Below are 15548 nucleotides of genomic sequence, written 5' to 3' on the forward strand. Positions count from 1 at the left end.
ATCTAGGTGTGACACTCAACAGTCAGGAGGAAAACAGAAAGCCAATTTTTCAGTGTGAAGGTGTGATATGATGCGATGTAACAAATGATGGCTGATGTAACAACCATAAAAACTTAAAATCATTTTAAGAGAAGCTGAACCAAACAAGTAAAAGCGACTCTAGACTTTTATTGTGATTGCTTTGAAAATATTATATATAGGAACATGTCCGTCCATCTGTCGGCGTGACACCAAATTTCAGACACAAGAGGTCCAAGACATCTCTCTGCCCTGCATGAAGGATAAGGAGCATAAACAAGACATTTGGTTTCCGCATGAATTTCTTGTCTAAACCTGCCAGAGTTCACCCTCTCTGTTATGTATTCCATCACCAGGGCAGCATCTCTTCATGAGACTGCTAACCTTGTCTACGGTGAAAGTATATTTCCGATGTGCAATCTGTTCAGACAACTCACTTTGAGAATTTCACATTTAATCAGACACTTTCAGTCCTGGAATATAGTCAAAATCAAATTCCATGAATCTCCAAACCTTTCAAGACTACATTAGGGATCCTCAGCCCTCTAATGCTCATTCTGGAGATTGCAAAGCACTCCCAGGGAGAAGGGAGATAGAGTCACTCTAATGAGTCGCGGATCTCCAATGGACGAGATCTCAAACACACAGACTGTGCGGATTGCTTCGTGTCGGTGCAGTTACATTTCCTTCCCTCTCTCTTGGATCTGCAATATCAGCTCGATTTCTGAAAGATCACACCATTGCAGGCCTTTACTGGCTAAAGTGGTGATTTATGAACCGCCAGAAGCAGCTTATAAAAGGGCTCATCAAGGGCCATGTGGTAAAACTGTGCTCCAAAAGAAACATCAAGGAGAACCGTGATGATACTGTAAATCCATCTCATAGTCCGTCCAGCATTGTACTTTCACATGGAGCAGACAAGTTATCTGGATTCTAGACAAAATTACGACTTTAAAAAAGAAACAAACAGTGACACTCGGCAGACACCTGAGAGACTAAAACACTAATCTCAGCCAGAGCCAGCTATGTAAACACAGCATTCCTGCACAGAACAGAACGGAGGGGAAACAGCAATGAGCTTCACAGAGGAGGAGAATGAAAACTCAAGACCAGAACCCTGTATGTAAACTTTATGGAAAGCATCCACACACATCTAGATGCATGCTTCTCCCCCATGTCAGGGTTCTTCGAACGACAAAGAGCATCTATGTTTCCACGTCTGCAGCGCTGCTGATGGGACGGTTGCATGTGACAAATGGATTTCCACCACTTCCCACACGATCCTGTTCATTTGGGCTCGGCGCCCAAATAAAGATCACATGACGCCCGCATTAAAGCTCTGCGAGCGGCACTGAGGAGAGGTCAATCGGGGTAGAAATCGGCTCGCACGGCCTCCATGAAGAACAGAGACGGAGAGTGCAGCAAAGTAAAAATAGAGGCACGATGACAAACCTAGAGGGCCTGTGAAAAGTCACAATGTTGACGCATCATGTTATTTACATATGGGCATCTGATTAGACTGCTGGCAAATGAGCGCATTGTTAAACCCTTTTGTTTATCAACTACTCGGTTGTATGCAGTTCCATCTACAAATTAAGTGAGATAGGCTTAAAAATAAAAGTTCCAAGCAATAGGCTTTGATTCAAATGTTTTCTGAGTCTTCTATAATAAAAGATACTCTTAAATGAGTAATTAATTGTAAAACCAATGCATTTAAAATTTGTGACAAATAATGCCCTGTTCAGAGCACCACATAACTCTGAGGTTGTTCAGAAGAGACAGCAGGAGGTCACTTCAAGCTAGGAATCTGAATCAGCCATATTTTATAATGGTCAACGAGTCCAAACAGGGATTGAAAGCTAAGTTAACGTCAATTGAATCTAATTCAGAGTTTAAAGATACAACTGAATAAAATTGTTCATGGAGTTTCCTAGGGTTGCAGTGATAAATGAGCTCCGATTTCCTTAATTTCGTGAGATTGGCTGATACTTGATGTGAAACCATTTTGAGCCACTGATCTTATCTACCTCCTCAAATGTTTGAAAATCAGCTAAAGTCCACTTTCTCTCTGCCATGACAGAGCTGACTGACAGACCCTCCCACCACATCTGCAAAACAATAGTCACCTAAGCATTGCCAACTGAGCAACATTTTTTTTTTACTATATTTAGCAATGTTTCAGACAAAAAAAATGATAATAATTAGAATTGTCCAAAATTGGAATCTGAAGGTCAGGCTGCTCCCCTAGGGTGATCCCTATAACCAACTAAATCCAGGAAGATACTCAGCCGTAATGAAAATAACTCATTGGCCAGGGTTTAAGTGCTTAAGAATGAAATGATTTGTTTGCAAATGCAAAGCGGAAGAAGTGGCAAAGCGTAGGATTAAATACTTGAGACAATACTAAAAATGACAGCGGTTTACTTAATAGAGTAAACTGAGAGTATTTAGCAAAACTGGGATGTGTAAACCTGACAAGATAAAGATTTACCCAGGTTACAATAAATGCATAAAGAAGTGGATTCCTCTCAAAATGCATGTGGTTGATCTCAGGCTGCAGCAGAATGTGGTTTTAAATCCATCTTTATACATTTTTTTATATTTAAATCAAGAGATTTATTCAAATAAGGACTTATTTTCATGTCACATTCAGGCTCAAACAGAGCAGATGAAAGTAAGAGAAAGCCATGTATACTCCCATCTACTTAAAAGTAGAGAATTAGCAGAACTCTGAAAAAAGTCAAAGTGGGAAAATTACCATATATATAGTGGCGTTGGAGTAAATCTAAGGTTTTAATTCAAGCCGCCGTCATGAGCCGCATTCAGGTTTAAAAGAAAACGTGCAAGGCAATAATTTTTAACAGCTTTAAAGTTTGAGGACGTAAGAGAGTCTGGAGGTCCAGCGGCGGACCGCGATGTGAGGTATGAGATGGAGTAATCCCATCACAAATCCACTCACCAACATCTCCCACCAAGATAACGATGGACACCGGCGACCTCTTAATTAAGACTCAATCTTTTTCCTGTCTGCTAATTAGCCTCTGCTTGCCTAATTAAGATGCTATCATTAAGCCGGCGCGTTTCATTCACTGTACTCTGCAGTTTTAGAGGTGAAAAATGAGGACAAAATATTTCTATTGTAGCATTTCAGCCGTGGCAGCTCTGACCTTTAAGAGTCATAAGCATAATGACCTTTATTTCTTGTTACACAATCCTGCACACAAACACAACGCAACAGTGTGACCATGTCGCCGAGATGTCAGGCAACACCAAAACAGTTGAGGAAGTCAACCTGCGGATGTGGGGATTTTCTTTTCTCCATGTCGTATTCAACAGCACAGGCTTCAATCACCTGGTATATGGATGCAATATCTATAATCAAAGACACTGGAAACATTGAGCTCTCTAAAACCAACATTATTCAACCTGAAGAAAAGGCAAAAGCAATTTGTCAGGAAATCGCACTGAACCCCATCATACAAACTACCCCTCGTCTTATTTTGTTCCAACTTTGCTTTAGCGGTTTGCATTCAGCAGAAAACTATTTTCATTTTGAACCAACATTTGAACTTAACCAGGGGTTTTCATGTGGGTCGTTAAATTAGAAAAGCAACTTCTCCGAGAGCCGTCTCGGTGTGTCCATGTAATCCGAGATTCAATCCTCTCACTCAAATGAGATGCACTTCATTTCAGTCCAGATGAAACGGAAAGAAAAAACTCATTCTGAGAGATTGACCTTTTGGTCGCTGGAAAATCAAGTCTCTTTCTTTCCCATACTTTCAACCATCATATCTCCTCTGACAGCGACTGCAACCAGCAGAGCAGTTTTCAGAGCATTGCCACACCCTGCCATACGCAAGTGTTGTGGAATGACCAGTTTAATTATTTGTTTCACTGGAGGCTTGAACAGACATTTCCAGATGGTAGCGGCGTGAAATAGCTGTCCCACAGTGACAGCTATGACATTCAAATGACAGTAAGTGTGGACAAAATGAAAAGTCTAATAAGAATGGACTATAGAAAAGAACAGCAAACACTGCAAGCATACTTCTAAGCGGCTCACTACTGTGGCTTTTTCTGTGTAAATCCTTTTAATCAAGGCTAGACTGCTCTCCAAACCTGTGGATACTTTCTTGTTTTGTCTGCGTGTGCTTGTGGATGCGTGTGAAACACGTTCCCAAACACGTCACGTAATGGGATTTGTGTAGACAGGCCCCCCTTTGGCCTTGGGTGGGGTCTGTTTAAAGGTAGAGAAAGGCAGGAAGCAGACCACAGGAAAAGGGGTTTTGAATTAGCATAGAGAAGAAATCTACTGGGAATCTTAATAAAAGGCTGACATTTGCTATTCATGACAAAAGATGCATTACATGCACACTTTTATGAGAAGAAGTCAAAGAAAAGGGAAAAAAAATGCTACTTTATGCAGGAGTTTGTTTCTTCCCCAACGTTTTTCGGGGAAGCAGCTTCTTTTTGTGGAAAAAAGTCTACTTGCTACGGGTTTTAGTCTCAGCTCTATTAATAATGTCCACAGTCACTATAAATCCCATCATGTTGTTTCAGTGTCATGCCCACTGAAGGCAGAACCACATCTCCTCCAAGTTTAACAGCATCACAGCCGACAGAAAGACTCTGGCTCGTCAGCCCGTTTAGCCTGCAAACACACTAGTCTCCTCTACACACACATCATTACCATCTGGAAGCATTAATGCAATATTTTTTTTTTTTTAAATCATACAATACAGAGAACAAACTTGGTGCATTTACTTGCTGTCCGCTAAAGGAATGAGTAATAAGAACTGGTGGCATGTTAAGGTTCTTCAGGTGTGCCAGCAGCAAAGCGACAAGCAGTGCTCAGCCACAGCAACGCTTTTTGGTGTGGGAGGTTAGCTAAATTTAGTGTTTAAAAACTGAATTCAGATGAAACAGGACAAAAACAAGAAACTTTTTTTTTTTTTTACATGCTGAGATATCTTTTAGGCTGCATAAGAAATGGAGAAAGATAACAGTAAGGCTAAACGGAATCCAATAAATGAATACAAAAGTCATTTGGTTAGAAGTCGCAGGAATTAAAAACCATAACTACTGGTGATTAGATAAAATGCACAAATACTTGAGAATCCCTCTAAAAACATTTAAAACAGCCAATCAGCACACTGTGTTTTAAATGCCAATCAGCTTTTAAAAACAGCCAAGATGTGCCAATCAAGTGCACATCTTGGCTGGCTGCTTTTCAAACACTACCAGTCAACAGAATGCCAAGCAGCACTGCGCTAAGCTATTACAGCTTTTCTGTGAATAATTTGGAGTTATGTTGCACAGAAAAATCCTCAAGTGGGTGGATCCACAACTACTGAACCACAAATAGGCGGAGGTCCACTGCACTCTCAGTATCAGGGACGCGTTCAAGAAAGGAAATTAGAGGAAGCAAATAAATTAAAGAAGCTGTATAAGGGGGAAAGTGTAGTTCCTTGAAGCATGTCTGCAGTTTAATCAGAGAGAGAGAAATTCTTGAAGAGGAATCTGAAATGGCTAAGATGAGCATCAGCAGATCAAAGTTTTATAAAGAGCAGACATTGAAATTTGGCCAGAGAGTGGACCATGTCCCGGGTTTGTTGCACCTACTTTGACGAAAGGCCCTGGTCTAAAAGCAATACAGGTGGGTGTGTTGCACCCAGTCTGATTACCATTAAAATGTCAGTCATTATAAACATTTAGGACTATTTTCAGGCAATTTTTGGCAAAAATCCTCAAAGGACATCAGACTTTTTCCTTTTTTAATCTTAAAAGGGAACGCCTCAATGGCTCCCTCCGCCACCCTACTAAGCTCACTATAATAAATTAGTTGGCCTTTCTCCGCCTCCGACAGAGTGTGTAACTGCAAGTGCCAAGTGTGACCAATTCCCATTCACACTCCATCTAACAGCCTCCACTCAAGCTAATTAGGGAGAGAAAGACGATTCTCTAGTAAACAAGCGAGGAAACGGCACACATGTGCGATTACCTCCTACTGCATTGGTGAGGCAGCATTTCATGGCCTATTTAGTTCTAACTCACAGTCCGTCCAGTGTACTTAATCTCAAAGCTCACAGTGTGCTATTATAAACCATCTCTTCTTGCGCATTTGTACAAATTGAAGCACACACAGACACACTGAAATTAAAGCCGGAGCTGATTGCCCAAAGTTGTCTACGAGGAAGGAAGTAGAGTCGGTGTGTCGGAGAACACAAAAGATGGAGGAGCGGTTTGGGTAGGAGACACGTCCGACTTCCGTCCAAGAAAAGGAAATAAACACTTCCACAGGCAGACCCCGTCGCAAAAGACGTGCATCTAAACACGGTCAGGACTTGAAGCAATGACGGCGTTATAAGTCTGAGCATGTAAGCAAGTCACGCCACCATTTAAAGAATATTTTATGCTTCTTTAATTTATCACTACCACGGGCTCATTTATCACACCAGCTCTGTAGCATAATTTAACTCCGAGGCAAGCGCACCCCGTCTCTGAAGCTGCAGCTCAGGGATTCCCGATTGGTCTGAGAGAGATATGGCAGCCTTTGAATGAAGAAGATGTCAAAGTCTAATGTGCCCTAAAGCATGGTTGCAAATCTTGTTCTCCTTTTCCATAAACAACTCCCATACACACACACAGCATACCTCCTGCCTCAGGGAAACAGGTCAGGTCTGGGCTACTGTGTCATGTTTCAAGGCCTGAAGACACACTCATCTATGCACTGGCATCGATGTCGTCATCTCCAGGATGCCATCACAGTTGCTTTACATAGTGTAGTTTACATTTAGTAACATGCACTCATGCTAATTAAAGGGGCTTAATGTACCTTGTTTTGCAACAATATTCAACCAACATGAAGTAGTGATTGATTATAAGGTGAACAGAAAATGAGAAGTGGATTTTCAAGTTGTTTAAAAAGTAAAATATAAAAGTTGTGGTCTGCATTTTATATCTTCCCAAGTCAATTCTTTGTAGAACCCCTAAATATTACCTGGCCCTTGGGACTGCAAGTAAATTTTTTGCACTTCTTTTTATTTTGGGGTATCACAACAAAAGCGGCTGAATATAAACAAACCAACCGGTTTGAGATTTATAGTTGTAAACAAAACTAAACGGACAATTGTGCACTATTTTGAGTTCACATAAAGTCCCAATAACGCACACTAAAGTTTGTGAGTGTAAAATAAGACAAAGTTCAAAGGATATGAATATTTTCAGAAAGCATTGTGAGCTTCAGCATCCAAAGCCTTCATAGATTATTAACATAACCATCTGCGCAGCATGGAACTGATTTGGTCTCAATCTCACACCTCACTGGTGTAGAGTTAGCTACACCTCACTCTACTCTACTTATACGACCGACTGCCTGAATGTTAAGGTGAGCTAGACTTCTGTGTCAGACTTTCAAAGGAGTATAGGGATAACAGATTATAACATTAAATCAGGACCAAGATAGTTCTTTTTCTTTAAAATTCTATTGCGTTCATAGAATTTCCAAACTACCTTCCTATGGATTCACATCTGCAGCAATGATTCAGATCCATCTTCCCCACTCTGTGTGCTCATCTTCATGGATACCCAGAGCAAACGCTGTAATCTCTGCAGAAGAATTCGGTCAACTCAGACCACAAATGCCTCTGTGTTTGAGTGTTGACTGCACACAGGCGTTTGCCTGGATGCGCGGTCACAGGTCGGGAAGCGCCGGCGTAACGTTGCTAAGTGCATGCCTCTCTGCAGCTCCGCGAATGTCGGTGAGTCGAGGCGACGCCACCGCACCTCTCCTCACGTCTCACTTGATTAAAGTGGGAAAATGGCACAAACTCCATGTAAAATTAGGTCACGCAAGATTTTACAGATGGTCCTAGCTGCCAAGCATGTTTTTCCAATTAGGACTGATTAGGGAGGGAAATTCCCAGACAGCGTGAATTATTAAAAAACTGGAAATGGAATCTCATCCTGTGGCGCTGTGACACTCGACATTCCCAGATGGGTCTCTGGGAGGAGATTGGGGGGGAGGCTTGGTGGGAAAGGCTGGGGCATGATGAGACTTCTGATTGGCTCAATCTGGGGACAGAGTTTCCTCCTATTGTCAGAAGCTGCAGGGAGAATGAGAGGAGGGGACGCCGTCACATCCGAGAGATTTTTCACGCTGACTGGTCCTCTGAACGCGCTAGGCAACCTAAAGCATCAGAGATTGAAGGCCTTTATGTTAAAAAGGAACTTGCATTTCAAAGCATGAATAGGTAAACATTAAATAGACAAAGAATTTGAGAAAACTCAATTCTGCCTGAACGCCAAATGGGAAAGAAAAGTTGAAGTCACGGCAGGTTTTTGCTGGAAAGGCTGAGCTAAGAGACAAACAGAACAATTAACAAATCAGCCATCCTTAAAGACTGATCTGTATCCAGGTAAAGATATGCAACACGTTTTTATTGCAGCAACATAACCTTAAACTGAAAAATAAAAACCTCAACTTTAATTTGATTTTTTTTTTTGTTATACAAATTATAAGAACTCTATTTATTCAAATAAATAATTGCAATAATTTGCTAATTTGATGGACGTTTTCAGGAATCCCTATTACCAGTTTCCCTGTGACATCCCAATTTTTCTTAGAGCAAACTCTTCAAAATGAGAAGGACAAGCAAAACATACTTTTCAGGAAGGACAAATCTGAGTCAATATTTATAAGTCAGGAAATGGCTGTTCATGCAAAACTGAAACTGACGGGAAAAAAACAAAACATTGATCAAATAAATGAATAAAAATCACTTCCTAAGACATCAGTTACATTTACCTGGACATAAATCTTAACTTTTGAGACTTCCTTTATCATTTTTGGCTAAATTGGCTGGTTTTGAGTCTGAAATGAAATCCTGATGTCTCACGATTTGTTTCAGACAATTCAGTGTGAAGTACAGGCAGATTTTTGTTCTTTTCCCCGAGTTTACATCCAACGCCATCACATACGTTCAAACGATTTCCCTGTTCCAGCCCACAATGTCGACTGCATCAGCATGTATAGAACAGGAATGTCTCGCTGTCACCAGTGATTGTCACAGTCCATTGTTCGTGTCTAGTTTTTTCTTGTTTTACATAAGTGACTTGGTTCTGCTGCTGCCACACAAAACACGTCTGATTAAGCGGAAATCCTCCGACACCTTTAAAATCAAATAAAATCTGGAATGAATGATTTACTGGTCAGCAAATCACTTGTGAGAAAACAGGAAACATTACCCGTCCTATTCAGTCTTCAACTCATGTACTCCGTATCGCACAGCAGCTCAGAGCTGCTGTAAATCAGTCAGATTGATGTAGAAGCGGCTGAGGCCTCTGTACGCTGGACTTTAAAACCATCTGTGCTGCTTCCCGTTTCAACATCCATCCATCCATTTTCTGTTCACCCTTTGTCCCTAATGGGGTCAGGAGGGTTGCTGGTGTCTATCTCCAGCTACGTTCTGGGCGAGAGGCGGGGTCACCCTGGACAGGTTGTCAGTCTGTCGCAGGGCAACACAGAGACACACAACCATTCACACACACACTCACACCTAGGGAGAATTTTCATGTTTTTGGACTGTGGGAGGAAGCCGGAGAACCCGGAGAGAACCCACCATGCACAGGGAGAACATGCAAACTCCATGCAGAAAGACCCCGGGCCGGGAATCAAACCCAGGACCTTCTTGCTGCAAGGCAGCAACTCTACCAACTGCACCACTGTGCAGTCCCCCCACCCTCCCGTTTCAACAACAACACCAAGAAGAAAAAGAAAAAAAAGCTACCCAGACAACATCATCATCCACTGCTCGTCATAACGAGAGTTGTAGGAGAGAAAGTTGTGTCACAGGAGACGATCCCACTGGGTCCAGCTGACACTGCTGCCAGTGTTCACAGGTTAGAAATATGTGCTGTCCTTGAAAAGCTGTTGCTCTTTTTCTTCGGAAGTCGTTGTGAGCCAGGCGGGCTGGGAGCATCCTATTCAGCAGTCTGCATTGCCATGTTGGGAGGCCGTCAGAGTGGTTCAATGTCAAGCTTTCCCTAGGCTGCTGAATGAGGCTGACCATGAACTAGCCATACTGACCTCAATGCTAGGCTGACATTCGCCTTCCCTGTTGGGAAGCCTGATGATGTTGTGTTTTGGTAGTGGAGAAATGTTGCCAGTCAGCTCTGCTTGAGGAGAGTACACTCGAGATTCAGGGGAAATATTCATGTAAGGCAGCGCTTCTCAATTCCAGTCCTCAGCCCACCCCCTGCTCTGCATGTTTTAGATATACCACTATTCCAGGGCAGCTGATTCAAATGATTGCACGACTATCAAGTGCTGCAGAAACCTGTTAATCACCCACATATTCAATCCAGGTGTGTGGCAGAAGGGAAACAACTAAAACATGCAGTGCAGAGGGGCGTAAGGACTGGAATTGAGAAACACTGCAGTAAGGGGAGGTGAGGGTGTTACCATTGTTCTCTGTGCAAACTGGTGAGGAAAAAGGAAAAGGAAAAGCTGAAACAACAAGCGTGAGTGCGGGTCATGCCCCCTCTCCCTGTACTAAACAGGTGGCATTTCCCCTGGGAAAATTACTTAAATCTCATCAAACTTTATTAACATGTTAATAAGTTAACCATTTGACCTGTCGTTACTCTTCAGCAAGTCTAACGAGTTTATGCATTTGTTCAAGATTTTTTACTTGGAAGAACCTTCTTCAAAGTGAACCATTCAGGGGTGCCACTGAAATGCTTTTAATGGCAGCAAAATGGGGTGGTAGACCAAAACTGAAAGTCTTCAGAGAGCTTTATCTTAACTTTTTTTTATGGAGTAATGATTTATACAGAGAGATGGCTGGAGCAGACGAGTGGTGGATTTAAAAGTGGTCCAACATGAAGAGAAAAGTTTATAATTAGAATTTGTATAACTCGGATTTTTTTCGGATTTCGTTTAGTGAGTGGTTGGAAACAAAAGAAAAATCTACGCACTAATCTTTTCCCACTCAGTTATAGTGCCATACTATAAAAAAAGAGGTCAAGCTGACAAAAACTGTGGACGTTTGTACGGAAAGAAGACAACTCCAATTTATCCATTTTCAGTAACAGGTCAAATTAAATCAGAAGAATTGTAAGGAGCCACTTAAGAGGAAATTATGCCATCTACGCCACGTCTGAGCTGCATTTAGGCTCAAAGTCAGCAAGATTTTCAACAAGTAATCTAATAACATATAACAGCAAAGTTGCTGTTTTCTCCCTTTGAGTTTTAAATCTCTGTCTGTCATGAAACATGTTGGATCTGGAAAATGTTAAGTGACTTTGAAAATCCCAGGGTTAGGGTAAAATGCTACAACATTCTCCAGGAACGACAATGCTTGTTTTAGTCATGCTAGCCTCGCTAACGTGCTAACTGCTGATATAAGATGTTTTTATAGTCTATGTTACAGCTCTTAAAAATAACATTTCAGGGGGCGTGCTGTGGTGGCGCAGAGGGGCAGCACCCACATGCTTGGAGGCCTTGACGTTGCGGGTTCGACTCCCGGTCACGACGACCCTTGCCGTATGTCTTCTCCCCGCCCTCCTTCCTGTCTGCCTACTGTCGCAAAAAATACGAGCCACTAGCGCCGCAAAAACTCTCCGGAAAAAAAAAATCCTAAAAAATAAATAACATTTCAGGAAAAAAATTGGAAACATGCCAAAAAATTCTGACCAATGTCTCTGAAATAGATTAATGCTGCAATTTATAAAATTTATTGTTCTTTTAGTTAAAAATGTGGAACGTATATAAGACTTTCTGCTCAGTAAAGGCAATTTAAGGGATAGCCACTGTGTCCCCCTACCCGCACTACGCTCAGGAGCGCCACTGCTCAAAGCAAACGTGTTTGACAAATTTCAGGACTATTTAGAAACAAATTTTTCCACACAGTCTGCATACAAAGCAACCTAAAAAGCGTAAGACCGCATGCGGACTTGTTTCCTCCACCGCTACCTCCTTCAATGACTTACCTGGCCTCACAGTTTTCAACTTCACGGGACTTTTGCAGTTCTTTATCAGTGTCTGCACGTCGTACAAAGGTAATCCCGAAATGGAGAGGTTCTCCACCTCCAGCAGCAGCTCGCCCTCGTTTAATTTTCCATCTCTGTAAAACACCAGGTTCTCGTTAATTTGCCCAATGTAGGCGAACTCCCCGTTCTCCGCGCCGCCGCGCAGAGACACGTTCAGGTCTCCGCGGGTGTCCTTCCCCACGGAGCACTCGTTCACCCTGGAGGTCCAGTGGTTCTTCTTCAGCGCGGGATTGGTCATGGTGATGTATGTTCAGAGCCGGCACCGAACCGAAGCGGCCCCCCACCCCGCTCCCGGACTCTGCCGCTCAGATATGAGACTAGTAAGCTTTGAATTTCACAAAGTAGATCCGAGAGAAGCGCAGCAAACTTTCCTTCTCTTCCACAGAAACATCAGTGCCTCCCGCAGCTGCCTTCGGGCTCACAAATCAAGCCATACCGGTGCACTCTGAACTCATTCCTTAAAGTATACACGCTGCTCTAAATCATTTTTCACAACATCCCCGCACTTTAGTGCTCCTTTGCTGAAGTCATGTTATATCTTCCTCGGTCCCGCTTTTCTTTTTATAATCCTTAGAGAGGAGGAGGGAAAGCTTTAACGTGTTTTCTCTCCTGAATCAACTTAAAACCAAACGCAGTTCTCTCGTGTGTATCAGACTGCTAACTTCTCTGGCGCGCGTCCCTCCCGTGTGTTCAGCTCAGACTTATTCCCACTCTGAACTCCGCAGTAATGGGGAAGCCTGGACGAGCGTGCTACGTTTAAGTGCGGCGGGAAATTTTTAATTCAGTTTAGGGCGCATGAATTCCCCCTCCAAAAAAAAAAAAAGAAAATCCCTACTACCACTGGAGTCCAGCGTAGTGTGTATAAATAAAATTATTATAATTTGCTGATTATTATAAATTTACCGTGTTACATCAAAACATCACATTGCACAACTAGTCATAAGAGAGAAAAATGAAACAGTACAAATAAAGACAGATATTAATGATAATACTAATCGCTCGCTACTATTACAAATTTTATTGTTTATTGAACTACTATTTTAATTCAATTAGGACTTGAGCTGATTTAATATTATCCACCCATCATATTTTATTAATATAATTACTGGTGCAGTTATTATTATTATCATCATCATTATTATTGTTAATCATCTGTCATTTCTGACCTATTATAACTGCCATAACCCCTGAAGTTCCTGCAATAAGATCCTTAACCTTCTTTTAAAAATTATTTTCAATACTTTCTTGCCATATAGATGACAAATCAGTTGCATCCACAGATGTTTTTGGTTTTTTTTTAAATAAGCAAATTCATCCTAATAACCCCGATCAGAGGTTATAGTCCTGATGGTGATGAGTCAGAGATTGCGGCTGGATAGTGGCAATCTAATTGAGAAGAGCAAAAACATTAGAAAGACTGAGGCTTTTTTAATTTGGTATATTTCAGTGTCCCTATGTCAATCAAAAAAAAAAAATTCACAAACATAAAAGCAGTTGTTTATCCAACATATAGATTTCAATATTTCTCTTCATTCACTTCAAACAGATAAATCCCATCCATGTTTGCACCTGAACTCATTGCATCCGTTGTGACTAACAGGGTCAGAAGTTACTTTACTCATGATGTCAAGCTAGAACGTGAATCCGTTGCCTAATTAAGTTCGAATCTTGTAAGACGGAGATTTTTAAAGAGCACTTGAAGGCAACAGGGTTCCCGTTTGGCGCATGCGTGAAACTATGAGACCCAAGAGCTGAAATGGCTTTGCAAAATGAAAGGCTTCTGCTTGCTTCTTTAATTAAGTCGATTCAGATGTATAGCCTTGCTATCATTTTTTTTTTAGATTAAATCAATAAATATATAATTGTAAACCTATATTTTATGAGTGATCTGTCAAGTGTTTGCAGTTACGTAAATATGGCTTTGGAGATTATGTTTCATTTGTGACCTGACTCAGCTGCTCAGCAGTTATTAAACACATGAACCTCCCTGTGAGGACTCTGGCACTTCAGGTTAAACAGGCACTGCTAGTCGCCAGTCATGTCTGAAACTTCCTTCTTGTTTGGCTTGTTTTCGTCCTTTACATCACATAAAGGTTACATGAGTCAGAAATCTGATAGACTTACAAAAGCAAACAGCTATGTGACTGGGGTGGACCGCACCATGAAAGGATGCAGGAGGACAGTCAGACAGGTTAAGACAAAGAGAGATAAAAACACAGCTGGAGAGGATCACATGGGCCGGGCCTCTCACCTAGGGAACAGCAGATGAGCTTTTCCCAGCCTAAAAATAACAGCGAAGCACTCCTGGGAGGGCAACCATTAGGCCTGGATGACAGGAAACAGTAACTTTACTACATCTCCATTCATTATCAGCTTCTCAATCATAGAACCCGCTGTCCTGCTCGGGTTTGTTCAGCAGGACGTCGAGCGAAACTCTAGCTGTGGGCGAGGTTCAAACAATAAACATTCCTGCAGATGGGAATGTAAAACATAACAGAAGACACATGTGCCATGAATTATGAAGGTCTACATCCATTTACCGAGCGACGTTAAACGACAAAGCCCTAACATCGCTTTCCTGACTTTAACATGAAAAATAGATTAGGCTGAGGTAAGCTGTTAAATAAAGGGAGAAAGCTAAGATGCTAACCTGCTCATCAAACTGGGAAGGGGAGAGGAAGACGGGCATCCTGTTCTGATGAGACCACAAGGCTCAAAGGTTCTGGCTTCTTGCAAAGTTGAGGGAACATTTTGTCAATTTGCTGCAAACTTAACTGCTTTACAGTAATCATTTACACTGTCTCGCAAAAGTTTCTTTTCCACATTTTGTTGCAGCACAATCACAGACCTACATGCATTTTATTGTGGTTTTAACAAAACATAGAGTGTAACAATGAAGAGCAAGGGAACAGTTTTCAAACGTTTACCAAAAGTAAAAAATCTGAAAAGTGTGGCATGGATTTACATACAGCACGTTTTTTTTTATTGTTTTTTTTTTTGTCTGCTGAGCCTCTACCAGCTTTGAAGATTTTGAAGACTATTTTTTCCCTCCTGATTCCTCTTTCTAAACTTTCCCGACCTCAGTCAGATTGTAGTGAGGAACAACAACTTTCAAGTCTTTCACCTTTGATATTAATACTTTGATCTAATCCAGATGAAACCTAAACATTGGCGCTCTGGAAATGCGTTTAATGTCACTCGTCCTAGTCTCAGCTGCGATTTCACCCAACATTGTACATCCAATCAACTCTGGTCTTGTAGATTCAGGTTTAAAGTATTTTATAACAGTCACCAACCTGTTTCCTCTGACTGTCATAACAGTAACATTTAGGAGTGGAGACTGATGAGTACAGAAAATTAGGGCCATGGCAAAGGAGGGCTTCTGACTTCAAAGACTTTGAGCTCATTGCCAAAGATAAATCCTCAAAATGTCAAAGGAAACAGGCAAAAGGTTGATCAGCAAATATGAGAATGACTTG

The 15548-nt window shown here is 41.6% G+C and overlaps 1 protein-coding gene across 11 annotated transcripts in view; it reads right to left on the minus strand.

Moving 5' to 3' along the window:
* LOC122834350 (membrane-associated guanylate kinase, WW and PDZ domain-containing protein 1-like) overlaps nucleotides 1-12774 on the minus strand; it is a 141121-nt gene extending 128347 nt beyond the window's left edge. For all 11 annotated transcript variants that reach the window (XM_044122723.1, XM_044122720.1, XM_044122715.1 and 8 more), the window contains exon 1: nucleotides 12010-12774. In XM_044122723.1, the coding sequence (XP_043978658.1) occupies nucleotides 12010-12307 (298 nt within the window). In that variant the 5' untranslated portion in view covers nucleotides 12308-12774. The remainder of the gene's footprint in view (nucleotides 1-12009) is intronic.
* Nucleotides 12775-15548: the final 2774 nt, after the last annotated feature.

The sequence above is a fragment of the Gambusia affinis genome, linkage group LG07, assembly GCF_019740435.1.
Source record: "Gambusia affinis linkage group LG07, SWU_Gaff_1.0, whole genome shotgun sequence".
NCBI classification, from domain to species: domain Eukaryota; kingdom Metazoa; phylum Chordata; class Actinopteri; order Cyprinodontiformes; family Poeciliidae; genus Gambusia; species Gambusia affinis.